Here is a 21,732-nt window from a genome sequence, read left to right as displayed (position 1 = left end):
CCCTGAGACTTTATTCATTTTCAGCTAAGGAAATCTAGACTTGCCACATTTTCTAGACTTGCGTGGGCTTTCTTGGATATATTTACTTCAGGGTCTGTATGACAGACTAACATATGTACTGTGACAACATTTTCAAAATAATCATGATAAAAAATACTTTATTAATGAAGTAAGCTTTAGGCATTTTCAAATAATATTATATGAATTTGACACTAAAATTATGTTCGCAAAATCTATCATTCTGAAAATTGAAATTATTTTTGTTTTGCAGAATATTGAAAAATAGGGTGCAGAATTTGTTTAAATTTGCTGCGGAATCCAGGAGGGACTGAGATGTATAGGTCTTTGTTTTGGTCTAAGTAAACCTTTGTCAACTTATCATTGATATCTTTTCTGAGACCAGTGTGAGAACTTAGTATGTAGTAGTATGTTCACTCAGCAAAAGTTGTCTGTTACTCAAGACAGTTATCTGTTGTTGGTAGAGGTCAGAAACCTGGATCATTTCATTTTCTTCTACCACGTGTGGTATACCTGTTGCAACAAAACTGATAAAATGTCCAATATTTAACTGTTTAACCAAATTTACTCACTTAATCTCAGTATTATTCTTGGTCATTTTGTTTCATCAGACAAACAAAGAATCCCAAAGCTCGCAAATCCTCACTTAGTTGTAAGGAGCAGCGACGTTACCTGGAGCTGTTCCAGAAGTACTTGGTGTCATACCGACCTCAGCAACCCACTCAGGCAGAGCTCAAGGAACTCACAGAGTTTGAGGTATAAAATATCAAGATACATGTTTGTTTTATATAGATATTTCAGTGTTAATATGAAATCAAACAGAAAAATCAATTTTCAAGGCAGTGTGTTTAGATATTATATAACTTCTGCAAAAACAGGAATTTGAAAACAAGTGTTACAGTTCTTCTACTAACCCAGTTAACAATAAATGATGCACTAAAAAACTTGTTTCATATTATCCAGCTACAGTGAGGCAAACACATTTAAATGTTTATGGTGAGGCTTTTTATCACTTCTCAGACAAGGACGTATGTCTATCCATCTTTATAATCGGCAGTGACACATACCCTTGTCGCCCAGTGGGCATGGTTCTAATTCACCGAGACAAACTTCTGCTTGCCTTGGACCTCAGGGCGAGTAAAATTTCTGTCACTGGTATTGATTCATCAATTATTTTTTTATGATGAATTTTTATAAAGTAAATTTACAGCTGATTAATACTAAAAAATTGAAATAAAAATATGTTACCCAAAGGTATCAACATTACCTCCTCTTTAAAACAGCATGTATACCTAATAATAGTTGATAAGGGGAGATAACTCTTACCAAAGTTTACATCAGGATAAATGCTTGTGTGGCCAAACTATGAAGCATGAGTAGAAGCAAGATGAGGGAAAATAACAGCATAACATAAATACACACTCCTACTGTCATATCTCATTGTATACAGTATGCTCACAAACCACAGAATTCAAGCACCTGAAAAGTTGTAGATCTTGGAGCTTAGATTCAAATAATTCAACTGAACCCCAGAACCTTTCATGTTGAACACTTCAGAGAGAGGTTATGCTGCTCATTAAGTCAGCTCTGTCCAACTCATTACCCACTCATCCCAGGTACCTGGGCTATCCATCGCAGGCACAGCCTAGACTACTAGTTATGGTATTCTGTTCTGTGAATGGTGGGTTAGGTTGTTGACTTTGTGTGCTGGCAAGTACCAGTGTGAAATCACCCAAGTTATCTACTGAAAACTGTAATCACATAAATGTACAGGAGTGTTATGTTTGATCAGTTTCAAAGGTATTGTCAGCAAATAATGGTCCACTTTCCTAGACAAGTAAGTGAATTTATTTTCACAGGATCGGAACCTGGAACTTCAGCGTGATGATCAAATACTTTTATCACTCGGCTACACCACTGCCCCAGAAGTTTACAAAATGATCTTTGTGTCAAATAGCAGTTTCAAACCAAGAATGTAAGTGTGTCCAGACGAAACTTACCTATGTGAATGTATTGCCCCCAGTCTATCATATGATCATGCTCTTTATCGTGATGACAGTCAGCTGTGTGACATAACCCTTCTTGGTTTCTAGACTCTCCAGCATAGAGTAAGCAGTGAACAGGCTGACTTCCTCAAGTACACCGAGCTTGTGGCCAAAAGCCGATACTTTGAATATGGCCACCTAGTGCCAGCAGCCAGGAAGTATGTGGATGTAAGTATCATGTCTGTCTCAAGGATGCTAGCTCAGTTTGTGGAAGCCAGGGTGGCTGAGTGGGTTAGATGGCTGCCTTTGTATGTTTGTGAATAGGTGCCTGATCTCAGTTGATGTGTAAATAACAGTTAAGGTGTTATTGGAAATCATTACCTGGGTTGTATCATGGACCAACAACATTACAGTTTAATACAATTTCACACAACATTACAGTTTAATACAATTTCACACAACATTACAGTTTAATACAATTTCACACAACATTACAGTTTAATACAATTTCACACAACATTACAGTTTAATACAATTTCACACAACATTACAGTTTAATACAATTTCACACAACATTACAGTTTAATACAATTTCACACAACATTACAGTTTAATACAATTTCACACAACATTACAGTTTAATACAATTTCACACAACATTCTGGCGTAATATTTCACATATCTTAGTTTCTAATGCCTCATCCTCATGTGATGTCCTTTCACAGAATATTTCATGATTGTCATCTTTCTCACATATACTGACATAATATTCACATGCACCATATTGTAAGCATTTTTCACAATGCACTCTCAGATAACAGTCATATGTGACTTCTGCAAAACATGGCATCTTCATGACAACACAAAACATGGTACAGTTAAGACAACACAAAACAGTGTAGTCATGACAACACAAAACATGGTACAGTCACGACAACACAAACCATGATGTAGTCATGACAACACAAAACCTGGTATAGACATGGGGATGGGGAAAACGTGAACCATTTGAAAGGGTTCATTAAAGCTTTTGTAAATATTTATTACAGGCTCTAAAGCATCAGGTGAAGCCGCGCTAGCAGAATATGGTCATTATCCAATTGAAATTTATGCTTATATTAGCCTTCTGTCATTCTGGATCAAGATATTATGCCACCCCCTGTACAGATATACAAGGAAATGTTATGAAATGTTAAAGACTAGATGAAAATGGAGATAAGAATTTGTTATCAAAGGTGAGAATGTTATTATTTAGACATGGTTTCGGCAATGTGTGGATAGCACCAAATGTTAGTAATGGGAAATGTTTTCTTCATAATGTCCAAATGTTTCTTGAATTGAAAACAAGTGATAACACTAGACTTTTAAGACCATGTATCTTTTTTCTAAAAGTGTTTGTACTCCAATCGAAACAAAAATAGCTGTGAATATATTATCATATCAGTTGTAATAAGATCCACATTTACAGTGTGGATCATACATTACATATGTATGTTTTTACCTCACTGTTTACACATGTTGTACTATTGGCCTCATGGCCATCAATACGTAATAAAGAATCTCATGGTCATGACTACACAAAACATAGTAGTGTCATGGCAACACAAAACATGGTATGCTCATGACAACACAAAGTATGGCATAGTCATGGCAACACAAAAATTGTATACTCATGACCACACAAAACATGGAGTACTCTAGATGTCATGTCTGGGCTGCTCACACTTCACACTTGATCTGCTAGTTTTACGATGTACTGTTTGAAATCAGTATTGAGGGACTGTCCAAACTCATTAAGCCACTGTTTGGTGTAGGAGGAAACACGCCTCCGGGGTTTTGGTAGACAATGTAAAACTGGAGGGGGAGGGATTTCCCGACCCTGATGGTATTACATTGTCTACCAAAGCCGAGGAGAAGTATTTTCTCTGACATATATACCGTCAGTGATGGGTAGTTACAATGTAGATGATCATTTAATGAAGCTACATAACAATAACAGAAGTGCGCGGAAAATCAATTTAATGACAGTAACTATAAGTAGATAATTTGACCCCATCATCTTCGTCGGCTTGATGGCTGTGTGGTAGAGCATCTACCTACAGGTGTGAGATTTGCAGTCCCAATCCTGCTTCGGAAAACATTTGTATTGTGAGTTTAATCTTGAATGATATTTTTCAATTGGATTTCAAACACTTATGTATCAATTGAATGTTGATGTTCATATAAAGTTAGGGAAAGTAAAACCTAGGGAGTGGTCTTACTAACGAAAAGTAAAACCTGTCCCTCTAAAGCAAAACCCTCAAATGCAGTTATTCTGGGAAAACAAGAGGTGACCTAATATATAGTGAGAAGCACACTTTAGGTTTATATAAGGTGTTCTTGAAATGCAGCTGTTGAACTGTTGTATCGGAATTGCATGGATAAATGTCTATGATGTCAGTCACTGTATTGTTAAGGCTGTTTACTGTTCTTAATCAGATGAAATTATACCACAAACACAGCATGATGTGATGATTACTGAACTTAAGGAATATAGAACAGTAGTATATACAATGGGGGTTTTAAAACACTTTCAAGAAAAGTCTCTACAAAGCCTTATTTACTAAATAAGGCTTTGGTTGGGTCCTTAGCTCTTGCTACTATTACCCCTACTACTTAACGTGTGTTGGAGGTAACACTGTGCCGTACGGTACGATCAATAATTCTTCTCTTACAAACCCCCTACCCGGCCCATCCCTCAAGTAGTATAAGTTAGGTTCGTCGGCTTTCATATCCACTTTATCTATGTTGTAAGTTTTGACTGACCATATAGGATCGGTGGCTCGCTTACGGCTATCACCCTCGTGTTCCCCCGGCTGGTATAGATACCTCACTAGGGCCCTATCTGGTATCTGTTTCTCCTTCCCACGCAATGGAGCGGCCGACTCTGCAACTATTGATTTTAGTTTGATAGCGTCTGCCGGTTTCTTACCGGTGAGACGGGTGACTTCATGGTTGATTGCCGACACCACCTTGGGTAACCTCGTGACCCATTCAGTCGATCGTTTTCCAGGGGTGACCATCTCCCTAGCATACTGATGGCCGAACAAGCGCTCAGCCAAAGTCCTATTAAATCTCTCAACTATGGCTTGGCTGCGATGGGCTCTGGCCGTGCCACGCCTGACCTTTGTATCGTGTTTGGCTAGCAGTTGTGACACGGCACCCATGAACTCCCGTCCGGGGTCAACTTGCAGCTCTGTTGGCCACGTCAGCGGACTGCGTTTGTATATGCGTTCGAATCCTCTGGCTACCTGGGCCGAATCTTTCGTGGTCAAGGGTTCGGCTTCCTTGTAACGACTGGCTACGTCCACTACGGTTAAGGCATACTTGTACCTCTTGTCGTGGGGTAGGAACAGTAGGTCTGCCTGGTGAACGCTATTAGGTATGTTAATACCGAACCTCCTTCTAGGCACGTAGCGTGGTGCCTGCAAATAGATCTGCCACAGGGCTTGTTTTTCAAGCCACGCTTTGGCTTCCTCCGGGGGTACTCGCGCTATTTTAGCTAGCTTATCTACTGAGCTAGCTCCTTTCCAGTACCCACGCGGGCTGTAGTAAATAGCCTCAAATTTTTTCATGTCCATACGCGTATGTGTTTATCCCATCAATAGCTATCCAACGTTTCGTGACCATAGGCGACAGGGACGTCTTGTTTATAGTCAGTCCGTATATCTTATGCCCATCACTTCTAAGTGTGTTCATTTTATGCCTAAAGGTACGGGTCTTGAACAGGGCTTCCTTGAATCTGGCGTGTTTGATGTGTTGTTTCACCACATACTTCTTAACTCCCTTAGCCTTCCGGATCTCACTATTGTCGGCTTTCAGTATGGAGTACATCTTAGGTCTCAAACCTATGTACTCGGCTATGGGCGTGCCAGCACACTCGTCCTTCATCTTACCTAGGACCTTTTTATTTACCGTACTGTGTATGGCATGGGTCTTAGGGTAGTCGCTGGTGTCGTATAAATCGAGGTGTTTTTTCATGTCCTCGTACACGTCCTCGGTTCGAATCTCCATCAGCAGGGAATCCGTGTCGGTGTACAGCACTTCACACCTGTCACCATACTGTTTCTTGAGCTCGTTGTAGTAAAAGTCGTACATCAGGTGTTTGGATAAATCGAGGATGCTCATCCCCACGTAAACAGGCCGGTTGAATTTTATGTGGCTTTTCTTCATGTGTAGGGCAACCAGGTTGTCTGTGAATATCTTACTACGGTTGAATGCCGGACTGGCTATCAATCTCCTGAGCTTGTCTTCCTCACTCGACCGAACCAGCTTCACGGTCACACGTTTCCTCAGGTTCTCCATAGTCTTACCAAACACCGAGTTGTTCATGAGCTTGTAGAGATTTTTCTCAAAATCACTGGTGGCTTTTTTTCGTAGGTCTGTGTTCATTCTGATGTAGGGCTCCATCCATGGGCTCTGGTCGAACATGAGCACCCTGTGTATTTTGGTCAGCCTCATACCCAACGACAGGTACAGCTGTAGGTTGCGATAGTGAACGATGTACTTGGTCTTATTCATTAAGTTAGGCACGAGTTTTTCAACGTCTGTCACACGCCCACTTAACAAGTTATGTTGGTACTCAGACATCCAGTCTGGGTTAACCCTCATACGTTCGGGGGCCAGGGGGTAGCTGTTGTGTGATGTGTGTAATTCCTTGGTATACTCTAAGTCAACCTCGAGGATATACCCTTTGTTCGAATCTGGTGCAACCCCCATAACATCAACGTGGGGTACCCATTCGAATCCCCCTGTAGGTAGATACTGACTCATGGCCCAGCCGTACAGGTTGTTTGCGTCGAGGTAGAGAATGTGATTGGTTGGCTTGTTAGGATCGTAACCTTTCACGTATTGATTATTTGCTTTCGCGTATCGTTTGGATGCCATGGAAATCCCACCTCGCAAGCCTTTCTCAATGAATAGGTGCATGTCGTAATCTGTGAGCAATTCCAAATTAACTCCGGTCTTTTTAAGCAAGGCGTCCCACGACAGACCTGGGCTGGTGTAATACCATGCGGGGTCGAGTTTATACTGCTTGAAACACGTCCGCCTAAACGTCTCAAACACGTCGGCTAACAGTAGTACATCTGTCCTCAAGTACAGGTCGTGATAATCACCCAGGTTCTTACAACCCAGTTTATTCCATACGTTAGTCGCGTGCGAGTAATCATCTCGTGAGACGGACGCCTCATTCAGCTTGCTATAAAAGCAGTCAATAGGGGGTAGTCTGGTCTCGGTGAACTTGACCCAACTATCCATGTACTCATAGGGGTACACACCCTTCCTCATAAGCAGGGGTCTAGTCTCGGCGTCTGTGTATCGATCGGTGATAGGGAAGGTATTGTTGGCCTTGATCAGACTGTCGAGTGACGACAGGAGGAACTGAAACGAGTCAATGAACCTAAGTCCGTTTAAGCTGAAGGAGATGTATCTCTCCATGTTGTTGGGGATGCACGTTATATTACCATCGATTTTCGCGATGGCCTGCATGATCAAGTGTGAGTCGTACCCTCTCAAGTTGTGAAAGACAACGGGGATGTTTATTGTCTTAGGGTTGATTTTAAGCTTGAGGTTGCACGCGCTGTGAGCGGCGCCTCTATACTTACCAGTTATGTGGCAGTGATCTCTCACCGAATCACCGTTAAGTGGTGAGTCACACACGTGACAGTTAGTGCTACTAGCTTGAGCTAGCCTGTCGACTCGGGTCATACGCATGGGAGCGATTCTATACAATGCATTCCTAATAATGTTTTCTTCCTCTTGCAAACACTTTAGAAACCTTTCAGCCGCGTCAGGGCCCCTATACACTACCGGAGCTTTCGTTTCCCCGTCACAACGGACGACAATGTATCCAAACCCACAGGCTTTATGCTCTTGTGTTTTGTGGGTGAAGCTACCACCACTGGGGTGTGTGGGGGAATCCCCCACCACCAAGGCTTCGAAGTCGGCGTATATGATATAAGGCACAGACATTTGGTTCTTGTGGTTACCGAATTTTAGGATATTATCACCTTCCTTAGGCATGTCGACTCGTATGGCCGTCTGCCCCACACCTTGACAATCATCCCGGTGGGATTCTAATAAATCAGCTCGTGTGAAGCCATGTAGGCATCGTTCACAGAAGTGGGTCTTTTCTCTGTGTGCCGATTGGTCATACAACAGCCTGCTAAAGTGTTTTATCCATGTGTAGTGATACTTGTCACCTCGCTGGATCATGAATATATTGATAACTTGGCGATCCTTCACCGGGCTGACCCTGTGTACTATTGTTGTGTTACCTTCGTGCCCAAAGACATTTATAGCCAGATTATTCTGTTTTTCTACTTTAGTGATCTGGGATATGGGGGTGGGTTCATCTATACCATCCCAGTTGAGCCCATCATCCTGAGGATAATTAGAAGACCTGTTCGGATTAGTGTCAGCTGGAAATAAGGCTGACCTGATAGCTAACCTCAGGCAATCGTTTCCTCTATTCTTAACGTTTACTATGGCATGTTTGTTCCTATAGTAGGGGGGCAAGGCTAGGTATGATCCGCCTCTGAACGGCACGTAGTTAGCTATGTCTAGATAGACATTATCGATTTTATCTACAGCCCACCCGGACCCCAAGTGTGTGTAGCGTTCTAGGTATTCTCATATCTGCTGAAAACTGGTATCGATTGATGCGTCAATGGTCTCTGTATGTGTGACGACCTCTTGTTTACCTCGGAAGTAAGGCTGAACATACTCAGTGGCCCCTGTGGGGCCCCCAACCTGCTTATCGAGCGACATTTTCACTGTGATCTGAAACTTGATACTTCCTAGGTTATTTAGTTCCTGGTTGACCTTATCAGCTATCAGAGGCTTGATATCTGTAATGTCTATGTTTCTATCAACGTGCATGCGCCAACCTCTCAAATAGTTGCCTACAGCGCGCTCAGTGCGCACGAACTGTAGGTCAATAGCTCTATTCTGTCGTAATAATTCTACAAGCTGTGGTTTTCTCATACGGGAATACCCGCCTAAACCCAAATCGTGTGCCTCGGCTTTCAGTTGTTTTACAGTGGGACGTGCTACGGGGGTATGTGATAACAATTCGACTAACCCGGCTCTCCCCAGGTTTGAATAACCCGTGTATCCAAGCTGTTTTGCTTGAGCTTTTAATTGTTTTACCGTAGGAGGGGCTTCTAAACCTAGTAATCTCAACAATGCTGACTTCCGCATTCGAGAATACCCGATCACACCTCTCTGTTTTGCGACCCGCTTAAGCTCGCGTACAGTAGTCATAGTGTTTACACCTAACATAACCAATGTCTAATTGGGTCACAGTAAAGGGAGGTAACCCTTGATAAAAATATGTGACTGAGTAAAACATTTATTTGGAGTCTATCTTGAGCAGTCGCCTACGTTCTTTTATGTAGTCCTTTTTATTCTCGTAGATGAGTTGATGTCTGACTACGTTAGCTCCGTGAGCTTTACATAGACAGTAGTGCCCTTTAACCCCGATACCACACACAGAACACGTGTAGTTAGGACTTCCCATATGGAAACAACAGAACCCCTGATTCCTGCATTTCCTACCACAGGCCTCGGTCTTCCCCATAAGTATGTATTCGCATCGGTATGGAGCGGGTCTCATGTTTACTTATATAGGTATTTAATTTAATTGCTTCGCAACCAACGCAGTAGCTGCTATACCCAACACTATGAAGCCCAGTTCACGATTCATTTGTCCCTTGGATGGTGTGTAGTACTGAGCGAGTGTGGGTTTATTGAGCGGTTCCAATCGTTTACCAGTTAGTAGGTAGTATTCTTTCATTGCTTCATCGACATCGTTGAATGTTTGAACGGCATGGTTTTCACGCTGGAGTTGTTCGTTAATAAAATCGATCCTCTGGAGGCGTTTTTTAGCGTACTCGGCCTGTGCCCTTTGTAAGTTCTCAGTAGCGAGATCGTGCCGCTTCCTTTCTTCCTGTATTTCAGCCGCGTGGTCATCTCGTAGTTTCGAGAAGAGGAAATTACTCCCGGAAAATGCCAGGGCATTCACTAACGCCCCACCGACCATCATAGCTATCGTGGCCATCCTATATTTATTTCATTATATTATCAGGTATTATCCCTTGTTTTACTAGGATGTCTTTTGTGGCCATCGCCATACCAAGGTTCATTATGAGCATACCCATATCCTGCAGGTTGAAATCTAGCTTGATAGTTGGTTGTTTAAGCACCATTTTAGTCAACCGAGCGTACCCTACGGCTAGACTGGCGACCACTGTGGCGTGGTATGCGTCGTTGACGAACGTTTTCCCCTCAGACATTATGTATATATAAAAATATTTAAATTATAACATGATATGCGGGTCGACCTCTAATTGTGTTGGGGTGGGGGATACCTCCACGTTTCCCTCACGTCCCTCACGTGTATATAACCACGAGATAGCCAAGGCAGCAGTTACGCCTACAGCCAACAACAGTCGGGTTGGGTTGGTCACTGTAATAATTTTATGTTGGTTACACCACCGTTTTTTACCGGCAGCTACTCTCTTAGGATTCTTCTGTCTGGTTACTGTTGGGGGTACCCCCACTGAAGGGGTCTCCTCCAGTGGAGTTTCCCTCACTGTGGGGGTTTCCCTCACTGTTGGGGGTGTGGGGGGTACCCCCACTGGTTCCTGTGAGGTGGTCACTTCCGTCACCTCGGGAGCAGTATCCATCTATACTATTATTATTATTTTTTCTCTCAAATTGACAATGCTTTGCCGTGATAATCGCCGCCGTCACTGGAGCCAACAACATACCATATTTGTGGTACAGCCCGCAGCTGATAGAGCTCACGGCGTGTTCGATAAAAGGGTCTTTCTCGAGGTCTTCCCACAGGTAAAGTCGGCGCTCTGGGGGAATGGGAAGGAAGTATGATACAATACCGGTGTATATCTGGGTCATAGCCGATCCTATTGTCTTTGTCATTTCTGCTCCGAGCCGGGACTCGTATCTAGCGTACAGCTTATCGATTTCTTCGGCTGACATTTTGTGAATTTTATCCGGAGTGTAGTCTCCAAAGTAATGTTTGGCTTTGCCGCCAACAGCCAACGCCACCAGTTTCTCTCGCTTATCATCAGTGGGGGAACCCTCCACCAACAATTGTTCGAGCAATTCCTCACACTCCATCTTATAATATAACAAGTAAGATTTAGTTTTAACTATATAATACCCGATGCAGACAAAACACAGAGAAATGAAGGTTAAGTTGCACACGACAAACACTTCAAATATCATAGCTATACTTAGCATTTGCTTAGCTTTAGCTTAGCTTTGCTTAGCTTTGCTTAGCTTTGCTTAGCTTTGCTTAGCTTTAGCACACCCTATATGCTACTGGTTGGTCGGTCTTGAGCACGAGCTTAGCGTGTTTAGTTTCAGCGAGCTGTTTCTTCACCCGTTCCCGTTCTAATTTGCTCATCACATCGTTCTCTCTCAAACACTCCTCGAACGAATCCCTGTCCTTGCAGTGAAATAAGGCCACCCATCGCGTCTGCTCCCTGAGGTCTTTCAACACCGAGTTGAACTTCTGCGTTAGCACCCAGACGCTGTGATTTGCATGCCGGCCGGAGAAGGCCAGGTACGATAGCATGTCTCTCTTTTTTGTTATCTCGCGATTAGCGCTGCAGTCGTCCAGTATAAACAGCGTTGGTTCCCCTTTAAATTTCTCGTGAAGAGCTTTCAACCAGTCCTGCAGGCGTGTTCCAGGGTCGATTTTGTGTACGTCCGGGTCCGTCATCACCCAAGGTCGCGCGTACGTTTTATTCATGCTCAGAGTAGGGCACATGATAACGATGTTATCGAACACATCCTTGTAGTAACCCTCCAACATATCCAACACGAAAACGGTCTTCCCACAGCCAGTCTGCCCGCACACTATGGCGCAGTGTGGGTCAGTGGGGAGGTCAATAGATGGCTTGCACGAATCTCCCATTGTCTATATTAAGTTGCGCGTCCATAATAACGTACAGATATAATTTCAACTTACCAGCGGGTTGAGCCTTCTTAGTAATCTGGATGGTTATCCCTTCGCTGCCGTTATCTATACGGCGCCCGCTACCGTGCAGTTTATCATCATCCGTGGATCGCATGTCCAACCATAGGGCGTACTTGGTGGTCAGGTATTCACCGATCTGCACGGAGCCTAGGTCCAGGTCCTTTGTTATATAATGTGGGGCTCCCCCCACTGTCCCTGGTAGCTTTTTTATCTCATCCCACTGCTGGTGTGGTCTCATACCATGATTGAACAGCTGATTGGGCACGTCCTCGATGGTCACTTCCACCTTTTCAATCTCGGGGTTGAAAAACTTCTCGCTGTCCCTCCGGAATGGCTCGTAATCCTCCACGGGGACGACCAGGATACCTTTCATCGATCGCGCCGGCACGTTCAGGTTGATATTCCACACAGTGTCGCTCTTATCTCGCACGACTGATCTATGCCTCAGTACGCGATCGTACAGGATGGCCATCTTCCCAGAGTACTGGCTTCGAACCTGCCTGGCCAGCTCCGGGCTAGTGACCATGTCGAACTCCAGAGAGATGTTGTCTATGGCATAACTGGCCTCATCACCGTTCGGCGTACGCACTACTTTGCTATAGTCGTTAAACGTGAGCTCGTATTCGAGCCTATCACCCAGCGCGGTCTGGTAAAACGGCGCGTGTCCCGTGAGCAACTCGAAGTCGAGCGGCACGCAGAATCGATTCCCGTATGCTCGAGCGATGGCCTTTTCACCGTCCGATAGCTTGTCTAGCTGGTCTGGCGTGAAGGCATACCCTATGCGCGACCGGGTTGATTTGCTGATACCCTGGTACACATCATTGACTCGTTCTCCTTCGCTTTTCCATAGATCCCCGTAGCAGTGAAACACGTCGCTGTCGTCGATACTCAGCACCTCGTTACCGCTGATCTTGACGGTCGTCTTCTTGATGATAGCTCGACCCACGTTCTGCACTAGTTCGCGTTTGTCGTTGTCGGAGGTCAACGTGATATTGAACGCCAGTCGAACAGTGCCTGGTACAATGAGGTCATTCTCACCAAGGTTTGGAAATCTAACCAGCAGAGTTTGATTCTGGACTATCTTGCTGGGATTGTTGGTGATGGTCACCGACTGGCGCACGGCTCTGGCGCCTAGTGGCTCTCTCAATCTTCTGAAAGGATCTAATTTTCTGCCGTACATTGTTATATAAAGGAAATATATTTTTAATACTAATGGCTGAAGACATACCTATGGATGATATGTGGGACGATAGTGCCCAGGCATTCAATGATGACCAGGAGACCTCATTCTCGCAAAGTGCCGAACTCATTAAGGGCGCCGTCGACGATTATTACAACGCAGTTGAAAATAGAGACAACATCAAGCCGTTGGGAAGGAACTATTCCAAGTTTACCCTCAGCAATGGCACACTGCGTTTGAAGGCTCACCCGGAGATCGATCTCATGCATAAACACAAGAGAGAACCGCTTGCTTTATCAACACTGAGAAGTCGATATGGGAGTGACTTTGTCAGCAAGAAACTAGGCTTAGGAGATTACGGTGGCGCGCGACCTAAGCAGTATCCTCCGAAGTTAGTTCAAAGTCTGGAAGGCATCAGGGACGCCACATCGGATCAAAACATGACTTATGATATTAAAAAGGTGTTGGCCGACTACGAGAACAAGCCCTTCCCGGGTCTCGAAATTACCTTTCGGCAACTGAAGGGGTTGGACCTGTTGATGCAAACCATTCGTGGTCAGCTCTGGAAAAGCACGGCCAAAATGAGTGAGATAGACGACCACATCTCCTATGAAAAGAAAAAACTCGGTGAAACTGAGGACGAGCCTATGAAAGCCACCATCGAGGAACGAATACGTAATTTGGAAGATGAAAGGCAGACCTGGTTGGAGACAGCGTCCGGCTACAAAGAAAAGCTTAGATCCCAGACCAACCGTGTGCGGGAAACCATCAATCAAGTCCTCCACCGAGACACCACGTTAGCAGACAGGATTCGGATATTGTTCCGGGAGCAAGGGATCACCATCGCCAGTATTCTGACTGCATTGGGTTTCATCATATCAACCCTGGTGGTGTCACTGACAGGGGGTACCCCTGTGGGGCCTGCCGGCGGCGGGGGAACTCCCACACCTGGTGGTGGTGTTAAAGACTGGATAAAAAAACTCGGGGAACGCCTAGCTAAACTAGCTGGTAAAGCCGCCGAAGCCCTTCCCGGCATCCTGGGTAGCATCGTCTCGTGGTTGTTGGGCGCTCTGCCACGTGGCTCAGTCAAAACCTGTGGGCAGCCATCGTCGCCGTGGCGGGTCTGGTGTACGTAGCGGCTAAGAAATTTTTAACCAAATAAACCCCAAAGCTACCCCACCAACCACCAGGGCCGTTTTATTATCGATGTGATTGGAGGCCTGAATATGGGGGTGTGTGGGGGGTACCTCCACATGAACTTTAGACTCCGGGGGTGGCGCCACTATACCCGTTTCACGTGGTGGGATGTGTGGGATATAGGGGGTGTTAATATCGGGGTTGATACCCAACTTTTGATCCGCCGTGGCTATGACTATTTTGTTGTTATAACCCACCACTTTTTTTACTCTCAGTTGCATATCACTCGGAGCCATGTACAGCCCCACGCCGAACACGTAATTGACTTTCGATCTGGCGTATTCTAACACGTTTTGGTAACGGTCGATGGCCCGCGGGAGATCAACTGGAGAATTGATAGCATCCTCAACGTTGGCAACGAACTGTTTCTGAGCGTCGTAAGCAGTTCCCTTACCGAGGATGTTGGAACGCGTCATCGACTGCGCACCCAACAGCGCCCACACGTACGTTCGAATCGAGTCGTTCAAGCGTATTGTACCAGCACGAGTGAATTCTTTCGATGTTTTTGAGATCATTTTAGTCCAGGCTGTGGCTGCATCAGGATTGGTTTGCTTTATACAGCTGACATGGATCTTTTCATTCGTTGTGGGGCCTGTAAATGTATGACGGTTTGGGTTGTATGAACCATCTTTAGAACCGGCCTGATATGTTCCGGACCTGTAGAAGTACACGAGAACTATACCGAGACCATGGTTCACACCAGGAAGGCGAAAGTCTTTATTCGTTGGAATCTCAAACTCCCCACAAACACGTTCATAAGCGCGTTTATCATAGGGGTTATTCGTCATACTCCACGCTTTATCTTGGGGAAGAGGAGCACTTATTTCCTTCAATATTCGTCGCGTTTGATAATAAATATGAAACAAAATGACTGCCTTACTCAGTTCGTCTATACCGTAGTCTAGTGTCACACCCGACCCTGTCGTCGCACACCACACAGCAAAGTTGAGTTGGTTCTGCCAAAACTGCATTGGGTTTTGATCCCAGTTTACCACCGCCTGCGCGTTATTAACGGACACGATATAGTTTTCAAAGATATTAATAAAGGTTGCTTTAAACCCCGTACTACCTACCACCACGATTTTCAAGTGTGCTAAGTCCATATTATAATATATAAATTATATATTATAATATGTACATAACACTTCCAGGAATAACGAGCGGTGAGGCCGTTCAGCTGACGCACGCGATCAATAACACGTCAGGCCAACTCGAAGTCGCACTCTGCGATATCACCTACCTACCGCAATGGACTAACATCAACGTCAGCAACAATAAGCTGTTCGTCAGTGGGGCTCGCAGTCAGATAACTGACGGCTACTACAGCGTGTGCTCTCTAAACGACGAGGTCTTCAAACCCCTGGGAGCCGAACTCAAGATGAACGATTCAAACGGCACAGTGGTGTTAATCAACAACGGAAGAACCTCCTTGAGGCTCGGCCGACCATTAGCGAGGATACACGGTATGTCTCCTGACGAGATAAAACCAACAACAACCGTCACAGGCACGAAGTTACCCGACCTAGTACCGTACCGAGAGCTGTACATTCATCTCGGTCAGGTGAGCACAACGTACAACATTCAAGGAGGTCACCCTTCCACTATACTGAGAGCAGTGCCGTTGAAAACTGAGAAATACAACGACGGTAGAACCGAGTCGTTTTCACCACGGCAGTATAAGAGATTAACCCAGGGCAACATACCTGAGCTGATAATATCGGTGTTAGATATAAATCATAATCCTGTAAATATAGGATACCTCAGCTTAACGCTTCATGTAAAATGACCAGTGCACAAGGGCCTGGAGTGAAAAAATGCGTCAATATCGGGATCTCCGACCTCGGAGACACGCGCGGTTTCGACGCTCCCGGAGTAGATGGTAAATCGTACGCCTTGCAACTGAAAAACAACATTTACAAACGCGTTGAAGTCCCCTCCGGTGGAACCCTAAGTGATATAGTAGATACCACAAGAGCAAAAATCAACACTAAGTACGCCCTTGTCAACACCGGTCATAACTGGATAATATACCCATCGTTCGGAGGTAAACTGTTCGACTTAGACGATGTTGAGAGCACTACCATCGCCCGAAACAAGCCATATATGCTCGTCTTCACCGAAGATGATAAGTGGGTGTTGTTACCCGATAACGACTGGTTTCTCAATATTAGGCTCGGCTCCCCCTACGTGTTCACTGATAACAAAGACAACCACCTAAACAAAGTCGTGAACAATGGAACCCTGCTCGTGGCTTACGTCCCAACTCAGAGACGTAGCGTAGTCGTCAGCCCACTCAACACTATGGCAGCCCACATGCTATCGAGTAAACCGACCATACAAAACGTGACATTACAGTTGGTGTCTGAATTCAAAGGCGTGGTCAGTATACTAGAGAGTCTACCGGCAAACTCAACACTGATCATCAAAGTCTACCTAGGGGAACCATCGGGGAATGATATCGAGATCGTGAAGGGGATCAAACTCGGGTGGGTGAAACGACACCAGTATCAAGTTTGCAACGTTTACGTGCGGGTGAGTGTCGGCTCCAACACCAGTCTGGAGGGGGTCAACGTGATCGTGGAAAACAAGATATCACTAACCAAGATCTTCCTGCCTGACAACATACACTTCATGGGTATGAAGTTCACCCCTGAATTATTATCAGAAAACCAGTTGGAAATTATATCGTAATAGTATAATAATGACCAGTCATCCCAACACTACGCTTAACGACCTAGGAGATACGGAGGGATTCGATCAGCCTGGTGAGGAAGACACCTTATATATCCTGCACTTCAAAGACAACGTGTACAGACGGGTGTCGTTATCAGATTTTAAAGAGCCCAAATGGCTGATCAACTTAACACCCACCTCACCTTATATCACAATAGGCGCAGATACGGGGTTTATCTCTAAGATTAGGAACAACGGTATCTGGGTCGGGGATTTCATTCCGGAGAATCACTTAGCATCTCCGGTAAGTTTGTATACCGAAACAAATGGGTTAAGTTCTGGATTAGAGAATAAATTAACATTTAGCAGTAATCGTGCTAGAATATCCTCCCCCTACACACTCATCATAGAAGTCGTCTTTACGTATTTTGACCAGGTAAACTCCTCGAAAGGACGCCAAATTTTACCCAGGTTGGTAATACACTGGTATACCGAACACTTAGACCAATATTGTCGTATTGTTATACAACGGGATTCCCCCACGGGTTCTATAAACCGCTTAATAAGCCTCAGTGGGGTTTTTATTACAACAGAAAAGTCTATTAGCCTCTCACCTATTATCATTGGTAATGATCTATCCCTTGTAGGCTTCAAATACATTGATAGACTTTTAACTGAAACCCAATTAAAATATCTTTCAAAATATATATTATAGGATGGGTCTGTACCCAGTCGTAGAGGAAGTAGCGAAGACTCTGGAAACCGTAGATGGGTTCCGCTTGAGGCAGTTATGTGATGTGAAACGCCAACTAGAACAAGACCGTGACACACGGAAAGCACTATGTAAAAAGTACCATAGAGCTTTCAATATCGTGGACGGGGCTGACACTACCCTTATGGCAACCAGCATGGGACTAGGGGCGGCAGGTGTTGGGTTGTTAGCTACCATCGTGGCTGCACCTATAGTACTAGGTATTGAAATAACGGCAGGGGTGGTAGGGTTGGCAGGGTTGGCGCTTAAGTTAGTATCACGCAGACTGCATCGTAAGGCATTGAAACACGACGAGATCAGGGTTCTGGCTGAAGCAAAGCTCAACACAGTGAGAGAGCGTATTTCCACGGCACTCTCTGATAGTAAGATCTCAGAAGAGGAGTTTCGTTCAATCCTCTCTGAACTCACAAAATATAACGGAATGAAACAAGATATTCGGTCCAAATCTCGTAAGTCTGCTATCAGTGAGGACGAGAAAAAAAAGTACATAGAACAGGGGATACAAAAAGCCCAACAAGCCTTTATTATGAACACCAAAGAGATCATAGGCGGTTCACGTTAAACTGTTTCATTGATATAAACATGACATAGGCACAGTGTTACCTCCAACACACGTTAAGTAGTAGGGGTAATAGTAGCAAGAGCTAAGGGCCCAACCAAAGCCTTATTTACTAAATAAGGCTTTGTAGAGACTTTTCTTGAAAGTGTTTTAAAACCCCCATTGTATATACTACTAGAACATCTGATCTTTACAACCTAGTTTATACCACGAGTGTCTTGACCCACCCCTGTTTCAGGAGAAGCTGAACCAGCAGTGGCGACGTGTAGACCAATATGCCCGGTACTACATGCCGCACAAGACAGTACCACTCTCTGTTCCTAGTACTGCAGACTACGCCCCAACACTGGTGCATCAGAAACTGCTGCTACAACTGGTAAGTAAGGTTTTATTATTGGACGGACGGGGTGCATTTTAATACCCCACGCAAAAGGCCTTGCCAGGGGTATTAAAATGCACCTCGCCCATCCGTACACATTTATTTTTTCCGGAGCTTGGGTATTCTTAATAAAATATTATTTCCACGGCAACAAGTGTGACTTAGACTGAAATTGGAGGTAATGCGGGGGATATTGATGACTGTGTCTTCTTCTTGTTCATCATTCTGTACTGGTAGCTGCAGTCTTGTTCGTAGCAAGCCGTGAAGATGCGAGTTAAAATTGGTCTTCAGTAATCCATGCTTGTTGTAAAAGGTGACTATTGGGATTGGGTAGTCAGACTTGGTTGACTCATTTCATCATATCCCAATGGTGTAGGTTGATGCTCATGCTGTTGATCACTGGATTGTCTGGTTCAGAGTATTTGCAGATTGCTGCCAAATAGCTGGAATATTGCTAAGTGCAACTTGTTTGTATCTGTAAAGAACTACCGTCAAGTTTGAAGGGACCGGCATAAATACTTAGATTTTTCCATGGTTTTATACATCTACAAAAGGAGGAACACATTAAGATAACACAGGGACCTAGCTTTTACTTTGGGACAACTGTAAGTTGCACTAATAAAACTGTGACACATCAGCTTTTGACTGTACGCTGTATGCATCTTGTATTGTTATGGTACTAGTTGTGTTTTATTGAATGAGGCAACACATCTCAAGAAAAATCATGAAAATCCAATATGCAGCAGGGAGACTTCCAAATATAGATGAGTTGCATTTGAGTCCCAAGCTGAGTGGATTAGATAAAGTGCCTGTCCCAGACTGAAGCAAAAATACTCCTATAGTCTGTACTTAGAGAGAAAATATAAACCCAAATGTATCATCTGACCACTTTCTGAGAGGTCTTATGTGTATGTAGTTTCAGCCATGGGAACCGTGTCAATTCACACTTCCATTTTTGTGGGAACTGACTTTGTCTTATGGTAATTAGATGCCACAGACTGAGTTAGGGGTTCAAATCCAAGATGTCACTCATCCCAAAAAAGTGCTAGAATCTGTAAATTTACTTAGAAAGTGTGCTACCAAATGTAACATTTGTTGCATCTATCAAGAAAACAGACACCCTAAAAAGTGCTAAATCTGTAAATTTACTGAGAAAGCGTGCTACCAAATGTAACATTTGTTGTATATATCAAGAAAACAGACACTGCTGCTGACCCATTGTCTGTGTTCAGGGTAGTTTCCCCAAGATATTCCTGCCTGACATGAGCCGTGGACAGATTGAACTGCCAGTGTTGTATGACAAGATCAACAAGCGGTTCCCTAGCACAGGCAGAAAGACCAGGAGCAGCCAGGCATGGAACCATGAGGTATGGTACCCCAAGCTTCAGCCTGGTTGGATTCCTGTTTATCAAGGCTGGCATACCATTCCTTCATTGTGTCAGGCTTACAGTTTTCATGACTTTTGCTGACTAAGTTGACCCAGACTGAATCCATTCATTGTTGTCAGAAAGGTTTTGGTTGCAAGAAAATGTGTATGTCCAATGATTTGCCTCATTTCATTCTTTCAGTGCTTGATTTGCTTACACATAGAGAATCTCTTCCGAGTGTCTTTTGATATCAAACATGTAACACATACTGATACAAATTATACGCTCCAGGGCTTGTGGATGAGCTTTAAGGCAATTATTGATTAGTGTTGACATATATGATCTATAAAATCTCATAAGGAAGCGATTCGGATGTAGAAAGCTGCCAAGCAGGTTTTGTCCTAAACAGATTTGTGATGTCATTTCATTGTGATGTCACAGTTGTCTTAATACAATTGTGATGCAGTAGAATTGCAGTGATCTTTCCTATGAGAGATTGCATTCTCTCACTTTGGCAGTTTTCTTTTTCAGGCCAGTTTTGAATGATAGACTATGATATATATTCGGAACATACTGTTTAAGCACAACTTTGCTGACCCATACAGATTCAACTGTCTCTGTTGATGGTTGTGTGAACCTACAGGTGTTAGATACATATAAGTCAAATCTGTTCCTCTCACAGATTCAGGTCTCGCAGATGATGTGAATGTGTTGTACAGGTATGCAGCAGAGACACCAATGCGGAGATTCTGGCCGAACGCCACGGCTGTCAGCTCGTCACATGTTCCGCAGCCCTGAAGTGTCTGGTCGACAACCATGCACCCAAGTTTGACCTGGACTGGGAAATCCCAGTAGTTATCAAACAGTATGAACATGACTGTAAGTATATTTGCATCCCAACTGTTTCACTTGGAGTCAGGGCAGTGGGGTAGCCTATTGTTAAAACATTCACTTGTCATGTTGAAGACCTTGGTTAGATTCCCCACATGGGTACAAATCCATTACAGGATTGCCCTGCCATGATATTGCTGGAATATAAGAACGGAATAGAACCAAACTCACTAACTCATGCACTCCTTGCATGAAAGCTGCTCATGCAGACACTGGACACACCTTATCATAGGAATGGTCTATTTCTGATCTATATCTACCTCTGAATGTGGTAGCTCAGAATCATTGGTCAACTGTTTAAGGACCTTTGTCCAGTCTTGTCATAGAGATGAAGCTTCCTGTGTACAGTGCTCTTTGGTTGGATCATATGACATATTTAATTGACATGCAGGTCCATGATAACTGAACTATCATGAAGTCAATGGTAGAAACAGAGAGACTGCTCGTAGATGATAACAACGAGCTTGGCACATGTTACTTTATGACACTATCCATCAGTCTTGTTTATGTAGTGTAACTATTCTACAACCTTCCATTGTTACTAATTCTGGTTTGAACTATGCTCAAAAGGCCCCCTTGGTTTAAGTATCTTTTAGTACATTCCAGAATTCTCAATCTACAAGTAACACCAGTCTGACTATAGCACATGTCTGAATGTTAACA

At 44.0% G+C, this 21,732-nt stretch overlaps 1 protein-coding gene across 1 annotated transcript in view; it reads left to right on the top strand.

The window, feature by feature from the left end:
* LOC137256060 (little elongation complex subunit 2-like) overlaps positions 1-21,732 on the top strand; it is a 39,462-nt gene that overhangs the window by 5,155 nt on the left and 12,575 nt on the right. The window contains exons 3-7 of the mRNA XM_067793742.1: positions 630-774; positions 2,112-2,231; positions 18,671-18,808; positions 20,044-20,178; positions 20,898-21,057. Of these exons, the coding sequence (XP_067649843.1) occupies positions 630-774; positions 2,112-2,231; positions 18,671-18,808; positions 20,044-20,178; positions 20,898-21,057 (698 nt within the window). The remainder of the gene's footprint in view (positions 1-629; positions 775-2,111; positions 2,232-18,670; positions 18,809-20,043; positions 20,179-20,897; positions 21,058-21,732) is intronic.

This window comes from Haliotis asinina, chromosome 11 (genome assembly GCF_037392515.1).
Source record: "Haliotis asinina isolate JCU_RB_2024 chromosome 11, JCU_Hal_asi_v2, whole genome shotgun sequence".
Taxonomy (NCBI): domain Eukaryota; kingdom Metazoa; phylum Mollusca; class Gastropoda; order Lepetellida; family Haliotidae; genus Haliotis; species Haliotis asinina.
This window is presented reverse-complemented; position numbering and strand designations above follow the sequence as displayed.